This window comes from Lissotriton vulgaris, chromosome 8 (assembly GCF_964263255.1).
Source record: "Lissotriton vulgaris chromosome 8, aLisVul1.2, whole genome shotgun sequence".
NCBI classification, from domain to species: Eukaryota; Metazoa; Chordata; class Amphibia; order Caudata; family Salamandridae; genus Lissotriton; species Lissotriton vulgaris.
In genome coordinates, this window is record NC_141696.1 from 166,103,469 (window position 1) to 166,125,544 (window position 22,076).

The following is a 22,076-nucleotide window of genomic DNA, read 5'->3' on the forward strand; positions in this document are numbered from 1 at the left end:
CAGGGCTGTTGTTCCTGTGGCTTCCAGCCTTTAGAGTGGAAGAGAAGCCCACTCCACTGTTGGTTGACATGAGCAATAGTCTTTAGTAACAAGGTGGCATGGAGCCAGCATCCGGGGCAGGAGTGCAGCAGCGAGTATTATTGCGAGGACAGTGAACTGCATAATAATAGTGAACGGATAATGGTTGAAGAGTGCTTGTAGAGTGTTCTGAAAGTCCACCTCTTCCCTTCACCCAGATAACTAGAGGAAAGGGTCCACTCTGCTGGTGTGAGTTGTCTATACGGTTATTAATGACTAGGCGACATGGGCTGCAAGAGGATGGTGTTAGGGCACGCTACGCTCTCTACTAGCTTTGATGTATGAATGTGCAAATGTAGTTACATTAGACCCATGTTTTGGTTGCCCCATGTCTCTTCTAAAGGGGAGCGTCAAATTACATTCAGTAAAATGATGTTTGATGAGTAGTGCAGACATAGCTTTAAATAAGATGTAGCATGTTAAAACCAGAGAGGCAAGAAGGTCAATGCAGCAGGCTCCTTGCACTGCTTTGAGGTGTGGGATTTCTTTGAGAGAAAAATCCATAAGGCACAACAGAACGCTTGTTAGCAGACAGACCCTATATTGTGATGTTTATCAATATTTTAGTTCACATTGTTTCTTAATGGGATGTGGGCTGCATTGAGGATCTGGACGATCGCTACATCACGCGCAGACATCTGTACATCTTTGTATCCTGTTTTTCTACATTGTTGCAAAAAGACCACGTACAGTTTACCTGGGACTTTTGCAAAGATTCCCACCAGCTAAGGTCTCAAATTGCTGCAACAGTGGATGAATTGGTCGGTAGCAGTAAGAAACATAATAGTTAAAGGGCCACATTTTTTTTCTTAATAGCCTGCTGCCGAATGCCAGAATTGCCAAATTCTAAGGTGGCCTACTCTTATTCCACCTAATGCCTATTTCTTCCGTCACCGTACACAACCTATATTTTTTTCACACCATTGTGGGTTTTTTTCATTCCTGCTCTCTTAAACTCTTTCTCATAGTTTTCTCTTGCTTCTTCCCTTTTCTGTCTTTGCGATTCTTGTTCTGGTCCAAGGTCTGGTGGTGAAAAATAGATCTCCCTTCCCAAAAATGTGTACAAATTATGGACTGGTAAGGTACAAGTTTGATTCATCCGCACTTACTTTCATCTGCAGGGGTCTCTGATTTCTACAGTTGGGCCTGCTTTGCTTCTTAAGGGACTATTGGGTGTACTTTTGTAGAGTCCATCATTGCACCTTTTCCAGGTATTCTGTACCCACCAGAACTGTAAGAGATCATGCATTAATCCCTCCGAGCTTGCTAGAAGTGGACACTGATGCCTGACCAGCAAGGGCAGGCTAGCCCTCAGCAATTCGTTGCAGTTTTTATAAAACTGGGGAAAAGAATCTGCTCTCGAAACTGCTTGGCTTTTATAATGTTATCCTTCTGTATTTGAGAGTTACCGTAATGCAGTTGTTACAAGAATTCAGAAGCGCTGGCAGTTTTCAGATTCTTGTGAAGTTGGCATCAAGTTCTACCAGAAAAGGGTCCAAAGAAACTTTTTTTTGGTGAAGAGTTTAAATTGTGTATCTATGGAATAAACAGGGCTACTGAACTGGCAATATGGGGACAAAATGCATGAAACTGTTTTTTAATTTTTTATTTGCAACTTTCAAAACAGCAGCACCATTACTGGAGCTGTAAAATATACTTATTCTATATGCACTGTGCTCTTGATCTCACTGAATGTGGTCGTCAGGGATGTTGCCAAGGCTGTTGACATCACAGACCTCCCCGGAGATTCACTCTGTGGTTGGTATGTGATCTAGATCTGCAAATTAGCCAAGCGGGCTCCAAGGGGAACTCCCTCAAGGGACTCTTTGCGTCAGTGACCTGTGTTGCTTGGCACCGTTGGGAGTGTGATAGGGAGGAAGGGCTGCAATTGTGTTTTTTCCCTTCTTCCAGAGGAACCAGAACTGTTCTACATCTAATCGAGGTCAAGACGTTTACCAGGCAAGGTGCGTACACACGGAGGCGATGGCAACAGAGGCAACTGTGTTGGAACTTTCCCTCTGCGAGGATGCCCACCTCACCAAGTGCATGCGCCTGCGGGCACAGAGCCTACAGCAGAGGAATGAGAAACCACAGGAAGGAGAGAAGCTGCTGAAACCCAGCGAGTACGTCTACCGCATTGACTTCTCCAAGCAGAAGCTGAGCTTCTTGTGGTGGAAAATTCAGCTGAAGAAGCCGGGAAAACTGATCATCACCGGCACCTCTCCGCACTGGACGCCGGACCTGACCAACCTCATGAACCGCCAACTACTGGAGCCCAGCGGGACCTTCTGGAAGAAACCCGGAGAGAACGAAGTGTCTTGCAGCGAGGCGGATACCCAGGAGTTTGGAGAAAGGGTGGCAGAGCTGGCAAAGATTCGGAAAGTGATGTACTTCCTGTTGACCTTCACGGACGGCCTTGAACCAAGCAATGTCAGGTGCTCGATTGGGTTCAAAGCTTAAGTTCTCTGATCTTAAAAGTATCTAACCGGAAGCCGCCTTCTGAGCTTGATTGACACTTTTGATTTTGACGAAGTAGATGGATTTCGTTCACAAAGCAAAATTTGGGGGAAAAGATTTTGTTAAAACTGTTATCTGGAGACAACATTCTGTTAAATTGATTTTTTGCAGTTTCAGTCGAGATATTCTTAATCCAGTTAAATTTCAAGACACATAAATGATGTTCAGATGACTCAAGTCTATTTTGTAAATGGGATGCTCTGGAGAGAGCAGGTTGGTAACCTAGAACCCGAGTTTGCTCAGTTATGTCACCAATTCTGTAAAAGCCAATGTGAGGTAAACCGGTTGCCAGTTAAGGTCGTTTTTTTGTTTTTTTTTATTCGATTGGGAGGTGGGTGGGAATCAAGATTTTGTGTCCTAAATTTTACCCTATGCGGACGTTTTTATTTAATTCACATGTGACTTTAAAAAGGAATCTGAGTGTAACTTTGGGTATCCATGTAAGTAAGACTTGACCTTTGTATATAAGAGAACTGTGTTCTATTGGTGCAGATAATATGTGTTTCTAAATGTAAGGTACACCATAGCTTATTACAGATAAATATGTATTTATATATGGCCTGAAGGGGAGTTTGTGCATCTCAAGTATTCAAATAGCGCTTAGAAAGTTATATGCAGGAAGTGAACCCAGGCAGAAACTTGCCGATTTGGCAATTTAATGATTTACACGTCTGAGGTAACCTTAGTAAAGCAATTAAATAGAAATCCGTATTAAGCTAGCAATTCTACATTTTATAATTGTTAAACATAAAATCGAGGTTGTTTGAAAAGCTACTCTCAAAACAGTTTTAATTGCAGATATCTGTTTCGTGTATGTCACAGGACGTCAACACGCATACTGACATTCTCACACTCGCAAATATATTCGCAGACAATGCTAAATAGACACACACACACAACACTATTTACCCATCTACACCAAATTAGCAGGTGGCAGGAGGTGCAATCGTAGGCTGGGTTCAGTTAATTGTGCAGTAAGCCAAAACCTACTAAAGACAATAGACATGAGAGAGTTTTTAACGAGGAGAGTTGAGGATTGCATAGACATAAATAACTCTTAAACATTGTGCCTCTGCAAGACATACTGGGGTTCATTAGAAAACTCATAACAGTGTGAAATGTGCTCCAAACAGAAGTAAGCATAGTTCCGATTTTTCGACTCCTACCTCTGTGAATTGGGGCTCTGGTTTCCGGTTTTTTTTCTCCGTGGGAAGGGTGCCAGTTGTGGGAGTGTTGAGGATCTGTGAACACCTGTGTGTAGGCACACCTCCAGCCGCCAAGTCTGACTCAGCCCAATGATTGACAGTTTGCTGGCGGCCATATTGTTGCTGCAGCGTCACCAATGCTGGCCGTGAGTGGAGGCACGCGCTTGGGAAAACACCACGGAGGTCATGTACAGCCAAGAGGCGGGAAGGATGCCGACCTTTCCGCAGGGATGTTCACGTCTCCGGGGTTTAATGACGTTCGAAACTGAACTAACGTTCCCTGGCCTCAACTTGTTTTATAGCCACTCCGCTATTCGTAATGTTTCTTTCCTCTGACTCTGACTGCCTCTCGGATGACAATCACATCATGGTTAAATGTACACTAACTGCGACGACGAGGCGTTTGTTCCCCTGCCATGGTTTCCACTTACCTTGAGTTTGCTTGAGTTTGTTTTGTTAACAATGTATCGCTTGTATGTGTAAAGCATGGTATATATAATTGCATATGCACCTGACACATAGCACTTCATGCATTATCCTCGCTGGCCATTGCTATTCACCCGACACCAACTATGTATTTTAACAAAAATAAAACGTTACCAAAACGTCGGAATGCGTGTTCTTTGCGTGTGTGTTGCCTCTGAGTAAAATGAACTGCTGTTTTTGCGTGAGAGAGCACATAAACAGTCTATGAAGAGAATGCTGCAAACAGCGTCATAGAACAGAAACACTGCTCTGTCCACCCCCTCCCTAGAACAAGCCATTGAAACACTCGAGTTTCCAAAGACTCGAGTAACCCTGTAGAAGAGATCTGACTGAGTGTTGGCCATCTGTTTAGGTCGAAGTGTATCCGACAGCGCAGGTGCCTGATTTGCTAAAGACATCTTGTGGACATTCAAAAAGCTGACCTGGGAATGCATTCCGCTGATTGCTTACCATTGGCTGTGTAGTCGTGTATCCGACAGCGCAGGTGCCTGATTTGCTAAAGACATCTTGTGGACATTCAAAAAGCTGACCTGGGAATGCATTCCGCTGATTGCTTACCATTGGCTGTGTAGCTCACATTTTCTGGCTTTCAATTTGCTTGCTTTAATTGCTTTCAGCGGTCCAGCTTGAGTTCATCCCTCCTGTAGCCCAAACTTTGTTTTTTGTATTCCTCCATAAACTTGTTTTCTGTAAACAGACCTTTAAATCATGATCTTATATTGTCACATTTGCTGTGCATTGAAATGCAGATGTCAAATGTAAGGCTTTCTCTTCCAGGGAGCTTGTTGTTTATTTTTCTTTCTCTGACTTCATAGTGCGAGAATTTATGTGAAAATCCTACACAGTACCCATATAGGGTGTTTTTTTCTACCACACAACAACATTTTTTTACTGTATTGATGTTTCAGAATATATCAGAATTAGTACACATGAAGCACATTTTTTGTAATTCTGAAGTGTGGTGGAAACCAATATTTAAATGTTATCAAAATACATCAATACACAAGGTGATGACATTTGCATACTTCATCGTTTGTGTGCAGGGCCGGACTGGGAGCCAAAACCACTCCAGGCAAACTGCTCAGTCCCCCACCCCCACCCCCTGGAGGGAGGGGGGTGAAACCGAGCTGTTTCGAGAGGGCCGGTTTCGACCGATTTTATTGCAGGGGGCTGATATTGCTGACCCCGGTAACAAAAATGCCCTTCCCTAGGGGCCCAAAACCGGCCCCCAACCTGGCGGCCCACTGGGGATGCGCCCGGTGCCCGCCACAACCAACCACAACCAATCTGGCTCTGTTTGTGTGCAGTAAAAATGTATTTTGGTGCTAATTTAATGGTCATTTCAATTGAAAATGCGTTGTCTGTCGTGGGTGGGCACTACCACACCATGCATACTTCCCACTATGCCACTCCACTCCAGTAGCGGCCAGTGTCCGGGCAAAGTGGCGGGGCAGGGGGGACGACATACAAAACAAACAAACAAAAAACGTACCTGCCGCATCGTTGGTCTTTTACTCCTCTCTGGCTCCAGTCCCCTGCAGACACAGGCTCCCAAACTCCCTCAACCAATCCTGATGCTGCTGCCGGCATGAGAGCAGCGTCAGAATTGGCCTGAGCACCCTCCATTTGTGCTCCCAGTAAGACTGGGAGCCTGTGCCTGCTATCTCCAACCCTGTAACGCAGCTCAGGTTGAAGACAGCTTCAGTGTACATGTCAATTTGGCCGTCCTGAGATGACCGGCCAAACCCACATGCTCACTGAAGGCAGTGTGTGCAACCACTACACTCAGTGCCTGCCACCCCTCTGGCCCCTCCCCTAAAGGCTCAGCAGGGAAACAAAATAAAACGATCATCTCAGGTTTACTATCTTTTAATTTTTCATTTTTATTAGACTTCTGGCAGGGGGGCGACACCCCTCCGCTGTAGCAGAGGAGCCGCTGCTGCTCTACGCCCTTTTACTCTGTGCCACGCCACACCACTCCATTCTACGACACTCCAGTCTGACATGCCTCTCTACTTTTCACTTCTCCACTCTAAGACACTATACAACGCCACTCAACCTCATGCCACTCCAATGTATGCCACTCACTCCTCAACACTCCAAACTACTTACCCCACTCCACCCCTATCTACCCCATTCCAATCTATCCCACTCCTCTCCACACTAATGTAAACAATGATACCCCATTCCACTCTACTCCACTCCAATCTACCCTACTCCTCTCCAATTTACCCCAATATATCCCACTTGTATCTACCCACCCCAATACACCCCACACCTCTCCAAACCTACCCCACTTTAACCCAATTTACCCCATTCCACTTCAATCCAATTTACCCCACTCCTCTGTACTCCAATCTACCCCACTCCACTCTAATCTACTTCACTCAATCCCAATCTACCGCATTCCACTCAAATCTACCTCACTCAGCTCCAAACTACCCCAGTCTTCTCCACTCCAATACACTCTACCATACCCCAATCCACCCCACTCCAAGGTACCCCAGTCCAGTCTACTGCAATCTACTAGACTCCACTCAAATCTACCCACTCCAATGCACCCCACTCTACTCCAACCTACCCCACTCTACCACAACATACCCCACTCCAATCTACCACAGTCTACCCCAACACCACTCTACCACACTACAATCCATCCATTCTTCCCCACTCTTTATTCCCATACTACCCCACTCCACTCTACCCAAATTTACCCCACTCCAGTCCAAGCTACCACACTCCACTCAAATATAATGATATACAGCGGTTAGCACGCATTTTTTACAACGCGGTGCTGTTACCACTCTACTTTTACCACGCAAGTCGTTACCACTACTTGCGCTGGAGGGCGCTCCAGGATAGTAAATAGTTTAATTTACTATCCAACTCCTTCCCTAGAGTCCACGGGGACTGGAGTTGGAATAGTAAATTAAAAAATTTACTATCCAGCGCCCCTCCACGCAAGTCGTTGTAACGACTTGCGTGGTAAAAGTAGCGTTGTAACGGTACGCGTTGTAAAAGTACGCGTGGTACCGTCATATATCCAAATATAACCTACTCCACACCAATATACCCAACTCCACCCCATTTTACCCAACTCCAATGTGCCCCTCCCATGTCTACCCATCTTCAATCTAACCCTATCTACTCCACTCCTATCTACTCCACTCTATCTACCCCACTCCACCTCAATCTACCCCACTACACCCACCCTACTGCAGTCTACCCCACCTCATTGTACCCCACTCCAATTTACCCACTCCATTCCATTCAACCATATTCCAATCCACTCAGTCGACCCCACTCCACCGTAATCTACCCCACTCCACCATCATCTACCCCACTATACTCCTTCCTACCCCAATCCCTCATACTCCACTCCAATCAATCGGACTCCACTCCACCCCCCAAATCTACCCCACTCCACCCTAGTCTACCACATGTAATTCAAATCTACCCCACTCCAGTCCAATCTACCCCAGTCCACCCCAGTCCACCCCACTCCAATCTATCCCACTCCACCCAAAAATACCTGACTCCAATCTACCCCAATTATTCCACCCCATTCCAATCTACCCCACTCCACTCCTATCTACCCCCCATTCTAACACAATCTACCCCACACAGATCTACCCCATTCCAATCCACCCTACCCTACCTCACTCCACCAAAAACTACCCTACTCCAATCTACCTCATCCATTCCGCCCACTCCAATGTACCCCAATACCGTCTTTCCCAATCTACCCCACCCAACCTACCCATTCCAAACCACCCCACTCAAATCCACTCCAATTTACCTCAAAATATCCCACTCCAATCTACCCCCCTCCTTAATCTACTGCATTACACTCCACTCCAATGTACCCCAATCTGTCCCCACTCCATTCCATTCTACCCTACTATAATCCATGCAAATACCCCGGTCCTCTCTACCCGACTCAACTCCAGTATATCACAATCTACCCGACTCCACTGCAATCTACCACAAAATATCCCACTCCTCTCCACACCAGTCTATCCAATCTACCCTACTCCTGTCTACCCCACTCTAATCTACCCCACTGTAATCTGCCCCAATCTACTCTACTCCAATATACCCTACTCCAGTCCAATCTACCCCAGTCCACCCCACTCCAAACCACTCTACCTCATTCCACCCCAAAATACCGGACTCCAATCTACCCCAATCATTCCACCCCATTCCAATCTACCCCATTCTCACACAATCTACCCCACTCAAATCTGCTCCATTCCAATACACTCTACCTCACTCCACACCAGACTACGCTACTCCAATCTACCTCATCCATTCCGCCCACTCCAATGTACCCCAATACAGTCTATCCCAATATACCTCATTCCAAACTTCACACTCCTATTTATCTCACTGTAATCTACCCCACTTCACTTCAATGTACCCTACCTTAATCCACCCAATCTATCCCACTCCAATCTATCCCACTTCACCCTAATCTACCTCACTCCACTCTACTCATCTCCACTCCAATCTACCCCACTCTAATCTGCTCCATTCCAGTCTGCCCCAATCCACTGCACTCCACTCTTCCCCAATCTACCTCACTTTGCTCCACCCCAATATATCCTACTCTACTCTACCACAATCTAACTCACTCCAATCTACTGCACTTCAAACTACCCACTCCTATTTCTCAATCCAGTCTACCCACTTCACTTCAAACTAACGTACCATAATCCATCCAGTCTATCCCACTCAATTTTACCCCACTCCACTCCTTTCCAATCCAGCCCACCCCATTCCACTCTTATCTACCCCACTCCACTCTTATCTACCCCACCCACTCCAATCCACTCCAATTTACCTCAAAATATCCCACTCCAATCTACCCCACTCCACTCCGGTCTATCCCACTCCACTCTACCCCACTCCTCTTCAATCTACCCCAATCTACTCAATTCCACCCTAATTCAAACTACCCTACTCCACCCCACCCCAATCTACCCCACCCCACTCCAATCTATCCAACTCACCAATCTACTGCATTCCACTCCACTCCAATGTACCCCAAACTGTCCCCACTCTATTCCATTCTACCCTACTATAATCCATGCAATCTACCCACTCCACTCTACCCGACTCAACTCCAGTAAATCCCAATGTACCCCACTCCACTGCAATCTACCCCAAAATATCCCACTCCTCTCTACACTAATCTATCCAATCTACCCTACTCCTGTCTACCGTACTCCACTCTACCCCACTGTAATCTGCCCCAATCTACCCAACTCCTCACCAATCTACCCCAATTCAGTCTACCCCATTCCAATATACCATGCTAATCTACCCAACTCCTCATTCAAATCCATCCCACTTCACTGCACTACAATCTAACCCACTCCAATCTACTGCACTCCAAACTACCCACTCCTATTTCTCACTCCAGTCTACCCCACTTCTTTTCAATTTGACCTGCCATAATCCACCCAGTCTATCCCACTCCATTCTACCCCACTCCACCTTATTCCTTACCAATCCAACCTACCCCACCCCACTCCAATCCACTCCAATTTACATCAAAATATCCCACTCCACTCCAGTCTACCCCACCCTAACCCACTCCTGTTCAATCTACCCCAATCTACTCCATTCCACCCCAATTCAAACTACCCTACTCCAATCTGCCCTACTCTACCTCACTCCAATCTACCCCACCCCATCTCAATCTACCCCACACCACTCCAATCTACCCCACTCCCCAATCTACTACATCACACTCCACTCCAATGTACCCCAATCTGTCCCCACTACATTCCATTCTACCCTACTATAATCCATGCAATCTACCCCACTCCACTCTACCCAACTCAACTCCAGTATATCCCAATCTATCCGACTCCACTGCAATCTACCCCAAAATATCCCACTCCTCTCCACGCCAATCTATCCAATCTACTTTACTCCTGTCTACCCCACTCCAATCTACCCCACTGTAATCAGCCCCAATCTACTCTACTCCAATATACCCATTCCAATCAATTCCACCCCAAAATACCAGACTCCAATCTACCCCAATCATTCCACCCCATTTCAATCTACCCCACTCCAAGCTACCCCATTCTCACACAATCTACCCCACTCAAATCTGCCCCATTCAAATCCATCCTACCTCACTCCACCCCAAACTACCCTACTCCAATCTACCTCATCCATTCCAATGTACCCCATTACAATCTATCCCAATCTACCCCATTCCAAACTACCCTACTCTACTCTACCCACTCCAGTCTACCCCACTCCATCTTAATCTACCCCACACCACTCCAATCTACCCTACTCCCCAATCTACTGCATTCCACTCCACTCCAAAGTACCCCAATCTGTCCCCACTCCATTCTACCCTACTATATCCATGCAATCTACCCCACTCCACTCTACCCGACTCAACTCCAGTAAATCCCAATCTACCCTACCCCACTGCAATCTACCCCAAAATATCCCACTCCTCTCTACACCAATCTATCCAATCTACTTTACTCCTGTCTACCCCACTCCAATCTACACCACTGTAATCTGCCCCAATCTACTCTATTCCAATCTACCCAACTCCTCCCCGTCTACCCCAACCCAATCTACCATGCTAATCTACCCAACTCCCCCATTCCAATCTATCACACTTCACTGCACTACAATCTATCCCACTTCACTGCACTGCAATCTGCCCCACTCCATTCTACCCTACTCTACCCTACTCCACTCTACCTTAATCTATCCCATTTCACTCTTCTCCAATATAACCCACCAACCTTTAGCCATATTACACAACAGCCACTCTGGTGTACAGCATGAATAAAACACATTGCCAAAGCCAATAGCTCTCGCATAAACGAAACCTAGTGGCTTTGCTGATTCTTCTTTTCTGTATGCTGCACTCCCTGGTCTGCCCCTTGGCATACACTCCCTGCTCCGTCCACATGTACCACAGTCCCTGCTCTATTCCTGTGTACTGCACTCCGCGTTGTGTCCCGTGGCATGTAGTTCCCTGCACTGTCCCTATACGCTCTTCGTGCTTCTCTACCCTGTGAGCAGCACTCCCCGCTCCATACCCTGTACTACACTCCCTGCTCCTTCTTTCTGTCCTAAATGCCCTGCAGCGTCCCTCTGTGTCCCTTTACCTGTTTCTGTGCTCCACTCCCTGCTCTATTCCGGTTTACTGCTCTCCTGCTCTGTCCCTATGTACTGCCCTCCCACTCTGTCCTTGTGTACTGCACTCCTGCTATGTCCCCGTGTGCTTAAGGTGACGAACCGTCTGTAAATTTCACGTAATTTGGGCCTCTTGTCCATTGTCCGTGAAGAATTCTTTCACGGATTCCTTTTGTCCGTAAATTCGGATTTTAGAGCGGTCTCCCCCCTGCAGGCAGCCTGGGAGTCCTGTAGTTCTCACTGCAGGGGCCAGCTCACGCTCCTGCTCTGATCAGTGGCCTGCAGGAGGCCCTCCCCGACCTGGCACAGTCTGCTATTGGCCCATTATCATACTGTATGTCGGCCTAATTATCACATACAGAATAATAATGGGCTAGTGATGGCATTTGCTTGGCCTTCTCCTGCCAGAGCCCAGGGCATGGCAAACTGCTTTTGTTTGTGGGCTCCGGTCACATCACCAGGGGCCAATCTCTGGAGGGTGGAGGTTTCATTTTGACACGTTAGCCAGGTGCATCCAATATGCAAACGCAGGTATATAAGTTTCACTCCGGCACACAACACATGCAGTGCAAGGTTCTCTCAACCCAATATAAACTTATTTTGACTTGTACTTGTGTTGGTTGTCTATTTACTTATGTAATATTGCGCGACCTCCTCTGATGTGCCTCTAAAATGTACCTTTTGTCCCGAATTTTTGTCTTGAATTCTGACCAGCTGTCCTGAATTTTTGTCCTAAATTTTGTCCCTTTGTCCTGAATTTTTAAACTCACTGTCCTGAATTTGCACCCATGCCAGTTGGTCACCCTACGATGTGCTGCACTCCCTGCACTGTCTCTGTGTGCTGTTTGTGCTGTACTTCCAGCTCCATACCCATGCACTGCTTGCCCTGCTCTATAAACTGCACACCCTGGTCTATCTGTGTACTGCACCCCTGCTCCGTTCACATGTAGTGCATTGCCTGGCTTGTCCTATGTGCTGCCCTGTCATGTGCTCTCTGCTTAGTCCTGTGTTCTGCATTCCCTGCATTGCTCTGGTGTGCTGCACCCCCTGGTCTTCCCTCTGTGGGGCCCTCCTCGGGTGCTGCTTTCCAAGCGGTCTCCTGTGTGCTGTGCTTCCTGCACCTCCCTGTGTGCTGTGCTCCCTCCATTATTCTTGCATGCTGCACTCACTGCTTTGCTCTTTAATGCTGCACTGTCTCCCTGTTTCTTGCATTCTGCACTCTGCTCTTTTCTTGTATGCTACTCTCACTGCACTGTCCCTCTGTGCAGCACTCTCCTGCTCTGATCCCGTGTGCTGTACCTCCTGCTCTCTTATTCTGTTATTCTAAAATACTTTTCATAAACCTTTATGTACATGCCTTGCACCAGCGGGCATCTTGGAGTGGTTAGAAAACCATGTAAAGATGGTCGTTCATCACTGTGTTTAGCAGCGGGCAGAAGAACTTGTCTGGGGCAAGTGGGCGTTTGAGGAGGAGCTAAATTGCAACAACAAAAAAAAAAAGTGGGATGGGAAAAGAGGGAGGAGCAAGGAGAGAGGGGGAGAAAAAAAATCCCTCATGCACTCCAATGCAAGGTCTTGACATCAGCAGTGTAAGGAAATACATCATCATCCAATCATAGAACGTTGAAATTAAAATACCTCTTGGGTAAAAGGGAGACGAGAATAGGGAGTAAAACCATTGAATCAAGAGCAGGTAACCAGGGCCGGACTGGGAACCAAAACCGGCCACATGGGGGGGGGGGTTGGAGTTGCCACCGAGCTCTCTGCCGGGGCCAGTTTTCGGCCGATTTTGGTACACGGGCCGATTTTGCAAAAACGGCCCTGTAACAATAATGGCCCCCAAGGGCCCAAAACCGGACCCCACCTGTGCGGCGCACCGGGGGATTGCCCAGTGCCCGCTATGGCCAGTCCGGCCCTGCGGGTAACTCGGGCAAGAAAGCAATCAAATCATGAGCACAAATCAGACTTAAGGCCTGAAGCCCTGTACGTATTTACTGGATACAGTATGTCTGTTGCCAACAAGCAGCTCACACTCTGTCTAGGTAAGGCCTGAAAACAGCTTGACTCGCGCTGTGAGCTTGGGGCCAGATGTACGTAGATAGCATTTTGCGATTCCCTAATTGCAAATCGCAAGGATTCACAATTAAGAAATCGCAAAATGCAGTGTATGAAGGTGTATAGTACACCATTTGCACTTCCTAGGAGGTCGCAAATGACCTACCTCATGAATATTAATGAGGTAGTTTGCAGAAATGTGAGGAGGCGGGTATCCAAGTCCTGGGGGACCTTTATGAAGACGGAACGCTGCTGCCGTTTCCGACACTCTTAGACCGGTATGAACTACCTAGAGGGGGCTTTCTGCTGCATTCAGCACTAACACGTGCAATACAAGCACATTGGAAGGGAGGGCTCACTGAACCGAGAACAACGATGGCTTGCCAATATACTATGATGGCAGCGGGAACGGTTAAAGCAGTCACATGCCTTTACGCCAGAATGACCAATGAGGGATTGCCCCCTCTGGGGACGCTAAAGCGTAAATGGGAAGCTGATATAGGAAGAGACAGTGTGGACACAACTGCTGAGAAGGGCTTGGAAGAGCACGCGTAATGCGCGATTTCAACTAGTGCACTTCTATATCCTCCACCGAGCATACCTGACCCCGGGGAAGATCAAAAAATGCTTTGCTGTAGATTCCGCGGGATGTCCAAGTTGTAAGGCAGTTGGTGTAGAGCTAGATCACATGCTATGGACGTCTCCTATTCTGATTCCTTACTGGAAGACGGTGGGTGACATTCTTAACGCGGTAACAGAGCGAGGCTTGGTGTTTGACATGGCCGTTGGGGTTCTCCATTGGTTTCCTCACACCCCTAAAAATAAGATCACAAGGAAATTCATAGATATGGGGCTCATCCTTGCGAAGCGTGAAATTACACGACACTTGAAGGCAGTGACGGGTCCTACGGGTACTAGATGGCAAAATTAGTTTCTTAAATGGGCTGGTGGGGAAAGCATGTTGAGGTTTCAAAACGACAAGGCTTTAGAAATGACACAAGCATGGGAGGCAGTGGTATAAGCACTGCGTGACTAGGACACACAACACGAATCGGAAGACTAACACCATGATTGGAGTATACCCCTATAACACGACAGGTACTTAGCACGAACCATTGCTTGACGACTCCTGTGCTTAAGAACCACCATGACTGCAACATATCCCGCACACCGATGGTGGGAATTTGGGAGGGGAGTTAATTTTAGCATTTCTTGAGTAATGGGGCAAGCTATGGTTAGAATACCCCATATTGAGGTTTCCTGTATTTGATCCTGTTCATGTCTAGGTCCACCCTTTAAGATTCTAATATAAAGGGCCACTCAAGTAAAATAGAATAACACAGGAAATGTAACAAATGATGGATGTTGTGTGACAAAAAACCCAATAAAATTTGTTTAAAAAAAAAAAAAGAATATTAATGAGGTATGTCGCAATTTGCGACCCCCTAGGAATCTCAAAAATCACGGGGATGGTGGCCTGCTGAGATCAGCAGAGCATCATATCCGTGATTGCTTTTCAATAAAGCAATCTTTTTTATGTAAAGCAGCCCGTTTTCCTTAAAACGAGATGCCTTATAAAACGAAAAATTAAAAGTTTTTTTTTCATTTTTCAAGAGCAGGCAGTCGTCCATGGGCCCACTGCCTGCTCCTAAAAATGTTTTTTACAAGCTTTCACAAAGGGGATGGGGTCCCTTGGAGACCCCTTCCTATTTGCGAATGGGTTACCACTTACTTAAAGTAGGTGGTAAAATGCAAATGTTTTGCGACCGCAATTACGGTCACAAAACATTCATACATACCGATGCGAGACACCCTAAGCACGCCCCTTCCTAAAACCAAATTGCAAACCCATTTTGCGATTCAGTAACAGGTTACTGAATCGCAAAATTAGATATGCTGCATCAGAAAAGCTATTTTTGCGTTCGCAAACGGGCAGATTCCTCAAATCTGCCCGTCTGCCATTACATAAATGCTTGATACATCGGCCTCTTGGTCTCTAAAGAAATAGTTTGCAGAAAGAAGGTTGTCCCTATCCAGGGACGGCGTGGACTCCCCTCAGTTAGATTCCATCAGAGCTGACATCTTTTACTCCTACCGGGCTCCGCACTATTATAGCAGCATGCAGCCTGGAGAGTGACCTGGCAGTATCCCTTCCGATTGCTCCTTTCTTGTTGGGGTTAAGTTCCAGCCAAGGGCCATAAAGGGTACACTTCTCAGTCTAGTCCTGTTAGCCCATGGTGCAAGGACAAGAGGCGTGGTGGAGTCCCAAAGAAGAATACCGCTGAAGTGAGTATTGGGGTATAGACTGACCCATCTGGACCTCTGCCTGTACCAAAACCAGCTCCTTCCCCGACTATATTGTAATTTGAAAGGACTCTTTACCAGGGCTTTTGGCGATTCACCTAGGCAAGGTGGTAACATCATAAGTAAACTGGGGGATTTCATGTCTGCAACTGGTTCAGCTCCAACTACCCCTAGTTGTCCTGGGGATCACAGTGGGGTGAGGGTGGGCATGTCTGATCTCTGTGACAGAGCTGGTCTAAGGAAGCCAGGTTTCCATCCTCCGGCTAGAAAGGGCCAGTCCCAAATTCCTTCTGACCAGACCCATTACAGCCCCCCTCTCTTAGCCCATCTTCCCTTTTTTTAGGTCTCGTAGCGAAAACAGCGCGTAAGCGCTGTGTCTCGCCAGAGATCTTTTGTTGCTGACTCTGCTTCCCAGGAGACAGCACCTGGCCGCGCGCATCTCGCAAAAGGCGATCGGCGCAGGCCACGCTCGCGTGAACGCGCTCGCCGTGTCTGTCTCCTGGGAAGCGCATACATACACAGGCACACTTCCCCCTGCACGCATGCGCACACACACACACAGACACACACACACACGAGCGCACATACACGCACGCACACATACAGAGACCCCCGACACGCGCACACACACACACACGCTCGCACACACAAGCGCACCGCCCCCCGTCCCACTTACCGCCAGTCCGGTATTCTGTAGGCTCTGCGGGGCTCCGCCCGAGGGAGAGCCCCGCGTCACCGTGAATTATGTCCACCTTCCAGCGGGTGGAAGATCCGGGGCCAATGAACTCCGAGAACGAGGCTGACGTCACAGCACCCGTCCCCGCCCCCTCCGCCGCCGCCGGACTACGCAGACTGCCATTTGAGCCGTGAAACCCCTTGTTACATGCATTAGCAAAAGTTCTCCCGCTTTGTTGCAAACTGCTTTGGGTGTTGCAACATTGTACAGCCTTCTTCCATCAACCTCACTTCAGGACACCAAGGGTTGTGGAGGGATTCGCTGAAGGAACTCTTAAAACGCCACACACAGGCGCATGAAAGGGACCTCGGTTACTTTAGACAGGTCTCTACGCAGGTAGGACACTTCTTACCCCATGAGCCTCCATCATTCCTTATCCGCGATATCTAAAACCTGCCTGCTGCAGCTACGTCCCTCTTCAAACCTACAGGTGGAGCGTTGCCTACATCGCATTACACGAGCTTACCTGCACATCGCCGGGGAAGTAAACCACATGGTGAGGGGTTGTTCCCCGTAGCAGCAGCAACTCGTTGGTCCTGTGGGGGTTAGAGCCCAGCACAGCCGGCAGTCTGATGGCGGGGAGCGTGCTTATAGTTCGGCACTGCAGCACCCGCACAGCACAGCACAGCACTGCTCGCACTGGGCTTAAACGAAGGGCAAAGGTGCACCATCGGCCAAGGGGCGTGGCTTTACATTGCCACACCAACCGCCGATGGAACGCACATTTGCACAGGTCCAGCCATAGCAAACACGCACCAACGACTCTTCTCATTACTTCTGAAAGATCGATCCGCATCTGAGCCAATGACACATAAAATGGACTGTAAGGCCAACCCCCTTTAGAATGAGAATGTTGAAAGAGACGAGGGACACAGGATATAGATGTGTTAGTATCATGGAGTATGTGAAGTATAGTGTAAGCCACCGTACTCTCCCCCGATACATGGAAAGCAATTTGGTGGGGAGCTGGTCTGGATCTTGGAGGTACAGTAGGTGGTAAAGTAGTTCCCCCATTTATATAGCGAATGCACGCATTGCGGCGTTTTGCTGAAGTCGTTTGCTCATATCATGGAGCAGCATAAGTATTTTTTTTTTCCAGTACCGCGTTCCAATTTCAGCTGAAATCGTGTTTCGAAGTACTGATACGCGTGTGGATTTATTGCATGTTTGCCCCAGGGAAGGCGAGCTTTCATGCAAATGGCCAACTTGTATTAACAGAAGCAGACACTATGGTCGGTTGTTTTATAACTTTCCATCCTTTCATTCATTACCATATTTAAGAGAACTTCGAAATGCACGACTTCAGGATGTGTGCTGTACAAAAACTTATCATGTGTTTGATTAATATATTATAGCAACCCCTGTCATCCAAAGGGTTTACATAACCACATCCTCTCACCTGTCCTGCTTACAACAATCGACCCCTCTCGCCAGCCCTGCTTCTAACCACCTTATCTTGCCTGCTGTGCTTATAATCGGCCCCTCTCCTCTGCCCTGCTTACATCCACCCCCCCTTCCCTGTGTACAACATCCGGCCCCTCTCCTCTGCTTCCAACCACCTCATCTCCCCTGCTTCCAACCACCTCATCTCCCCTGCTTCCAACCACCTCATCTCCCCTGCTTCCAACGGCCTCCTCTCCCCTGCTTCCAACCACCTCCTCTCCCCTGCCTTCAACAATGGACCTCTCTTCGCTACTCTGCTTACAACCACCACCTCTCACTTGCCCTGCTTACAAACGGCATCACTCAGGGGCACCACAACATCACTATACGCTACCAAAATGCTTATAAGTACAACAGTAACTTGCAATATTATTATAATCTAATATTATTGCCAACATTGCTTAATATTTTGCAACAGCTATCATCTTGCAAATCATCCTCATACACCAATACAGACTTTGCTAAAAATTTAATGCAACACATTGTCATATACAATGGCAATAACTCAAACTTTAATGCTGCGAGACCTATTGCATTGCAAATGCTTGTCCTTGTGTAGTCCTTAGCTTTGATACCAGGACACACAACTCTCGGTGGGGGAAAGGGCGTCTTTCACACGTCTGCTCCTCTTGCGACTATTCTCCCAGGGAGGTTACCTTACAACTACCTCCAGCAGCGGCCCCCAAGTTGTTTTTATTGCTAATGTCCCCACCCCCTTTAAAAGTATGGCCCTGGTAAGCTACCCCCAATTGAAAAACATAGTGCCCCATTGGCTCTCGAACAAGACCAAGGTCAACCACATTTGCGCCATCATGTATTGGATAATGGGTGGGGTAATTTGCTCAAATCCTTTCCAGGTGACTGCGTTGTAATGAATTTTTCCAACAGAGGGTGGGCAGGGGCTATTTTAGAGCAATATGCGGGGGGGCGGTTCAGTCGGTGCAAGATGGGAATCTATTTTTGCTCCCTTTGGTTGTTTTTTTTGCAAACCTGCAGCTCCCCCCTCTGATTGGAGGTCTGTAGGAGAGGGTTGTTTAGGCCAACATTACAGGGTTTACGGGTCGCGTGCACTGTTCCCTTGAGGCACAGAGTCAAGACTGATTTGCATATGGCTGGGTCCAAACTGGGGTGGCATAGTGGGCAGAATAACTATGGATTTAACCCAGATCTCTTGACTGGGGGAGAATGTCTGAATTATTCAGCATTCCGTCCATCATTTGTTGCAGTTACACTATTCGTCCTAAGTGGGATGGATCTGCCCAGATGTGGGTCCCTTGCTTACTGTGCCACTGGATTCGGATTCAAACTTACATGGCTGATGAAGGGTGACATATCCTGAAACCAGTCCCAGGATGCTTGTTTCTAGTCCCGGGAGGACCTGGCTTGGCAGTTCGGTCTGGACTGTTCCAATGAGGCACAGGGTCAAGACTGATTTGCATATGGCTGGGTCCAAACTGGGGTGGCATAGTGGGCAGAATAACTATGGATTTAACCCAGCTCTCTTGCTTGGAGGAGAATGTCTGAATTATTCAGCATTTGTTGCAGTTAATTATTTGTATTTCGAAGACATTTTCAAGGATGTTAAACAAAAGACAGCCTATGGGTAGCTGGAACGAATAATTTTTTCCCTACAAATACTGATGTTTGCTCTACTGTTGTCAATGTTGTTTTTACGTTGTATGTTAGGGAAGCTTGGTCTAAACATTTTACTATAAAAAGCAAAGGCATTCAGAACAAGCATTTGCAATGCAATAGGTCTCACATTTGCGAGAGATTGAGCTATTGGCATTGTAAATGACGATGCCTTTTATCTATTTGTTTTGAGAACCTGCAAGCAGTGCGTAAACATGCACTTTCCACTTATAGCCCTTGCTTACGAGAAGCTAGGCTGGCAGTAAAAGAGGCGCAGTTCTGCCAGCCTTGCTTCTTGTAAGCAACAACTATAAGCACAAAGTGCGTGTTTACACACCGTTTGCAGGTTTTCAAAACATATAAATAATAGGCATTGTTATTTAAAATGCCAATAGATTAAACTCTCGCAAATGCGAGACCTATTGCATTGCAAATGCTTGTTTAAAAGGTCCATCCAGTAAACATTGTAGCACATGGTGTTGTCCTGGGCAAGTTATCTCTTCTTGTTTCCGCATCTGGCTTACCGTGAGCTCTCAAAATTGAGGTCACTTACAAAGGTCCAATGTGCCATATTATGTGCCTTATAGAAAACTGGGTAGTTTAGATGCAAGTTGTTCACCTTTTAAAGCCCAACACTAATCATGTGCTCCTTATGGGCACTGTAAGAAAGAAGCAAAGGCCCGCTGAAGAAAAATCCCTACCCCCGTCAAACGCTTTCATGGAAACGTTTTTAACACAGGCACATACCAAAACAGAAAAGCAAAAACAAAAAGCAAGATCCATTCATAAGCGGCCTGAAAATATATACTAAATTGGTTTATTACAAATTGGTTGAATGATCGTTGAGTTAAAGATACAATTCCAAAGTTCTGTTAGAAGTATGTGCCACGTAAAATAGTCAACAGACTGAGAATACCTGGGTTTATGACACAATACATGAAAAATTAATCATTACATTCTGCTTTGCTTGTGCTAATGTCGTGGTACGATTGATTCTTTTTTATATTTAGCTTGAAAATAAAATGGAAAGAAGTGAGCTCCCACCCTCAGTACTGACTACGAGGGCCGCGAGTCATACACAGTAGATCGACACCAGCAAGTGCCTCCTTTCCTCGCGTCTGTGCCGTGTCGCTGCCATCGTGTTGTGTGTCTGGCGCCCTCTCCAGAACGAGAGAGTGGTGGACGGATGGCTTTATTCCAAGAAATTCACTCAGCCAAGGTGGACGCCCTTCCTACGGCCTGAGTCACCACAAGCTTAATTACTGCCCTTTCCATGGGGTCCGGCGCGCCCTGCAGAATAGAGGCTTGTGATCGTGACGCGCATATGGCTGCAGGGCCGTGATATGTGCGAGCGCGGTGGGAGCGCTCGAAAATGAAGATACGCCATGCGCGTGCCAATGTGCTGCCCGCGGTGGGAGTGCTCGAAAGTTAAGAGATGCGTGAGCATGCACATGGGCTTTCCGGGTGCCGTGAGCGTGCACATCCCTACCCCCCTTCGGCCACCAAACCGACGACTATAGGTCTCGCCAAGGCATTCAGCTCATGCGCTGCGTCGCTAGGCGACACCTAAAAAGGAGTTGTGGATGTGAACAGAGGGTAGTGGGATTGGGACCGCATTGTAAGATCCAAAGGAGTAGGGTGCAGTGCAGAAGTAGGGTTCAGGACAGGGTCTAAAGGGGAACGAGCAGTGCAAGGACCGGTGTAGAGTGACAGTATCAAGCTGAAGAGGTGTGGAGAAGTGCTTGGGGAGGGGTTTGAGCAATGCAGGGTCCAAGCGGCATGGAACAGTACAGCCTCTAAACAAGCATTGATAAAGACCCACAGGTATCTCATTCTAAAGGTTTTAGCAGAAATGTTGGTTCTGCTGGTGCTTGTTGCTGGTTACCATTGGCAAAATAAAAAGGTTGTTAGTGATGGAGAATATTACTGGCAAAAAAAGAGGGCAGCTAATGGAGTGTGGCCCAAAGGAGAAGGGCAGCCCAGGGTCAAAGGGATAGAAGAGCAATTCAGGGGACCTCTCAGGGCCCAAACAGGGGAGAAGCAAAGAGGCATGGAGGAGTGCAGGGCAAGGGGGAGAGAGTAGCACAGACTCAAGGAGTGTGATGAGAGATGAATCAGTTCACGGTGGCTGGAAACTGCAGAGTGCATTGGCAAGGCACACCGGGTTATGGGGCAGTGAAGGATCCTGGATATAGAGAGCAGTGGACAGTAGGGTAGCAGCACAGGATGCAAGGGGGTGGGGGCTGCACATGGTCCGAAGAGAGACGGGAGCAGTGCCGGGTAATGGGTTTGGTAACAAGCGCAGGCTTCAGGGGTCAGGGCTAGGCCCAGGCTAGAGAGTTCAGGATTCACTGGGTGGGGAAAATCCAGTTGTGGGGAGCAGAAGAGGGTCCATCATGCAGGGAGTACGACAGTAACTGGGAGATGAACAAACCTGC

General features: G+C 47.4%; 2 protein-coding genes across 2 annotated transcripts in view; both read left to right on the forward strand.

Moving 5' to 3' along the window:
* The window catches only part of CAPN5 (calpain 5), a 494,730-nt gene that overhangs the window by 370,367 nt on the left and 102,287 nt on the right, over positions 1-22,076 (forward strand). The gene's annotated exons all lie outside the window — the stretch shown is intronic.
* Positions 2,035-2,666, forward strand: OMP (olfactory marker protein). The gene has a single exon (XM_086933886.1). The coding sequence runs from the start codon at positions 2,062-2,064 to the stop codon at positions 2,536-2,538; it is 477 nt and encodes a 158-aa protein (XP_086790012.1). The 5' UTR covers positions 2,035-2,061; the 3' UTR covers positions 2,539-2,666.

Coding starts and splice junctions, on each gene's coding strand:
- OMP (XM_086933886.1), top strand. CDS start 2,062: ATGGCAACAGAGGCAACTGTGTTGGAACTTTCCCTCTGCGAGGATGCC.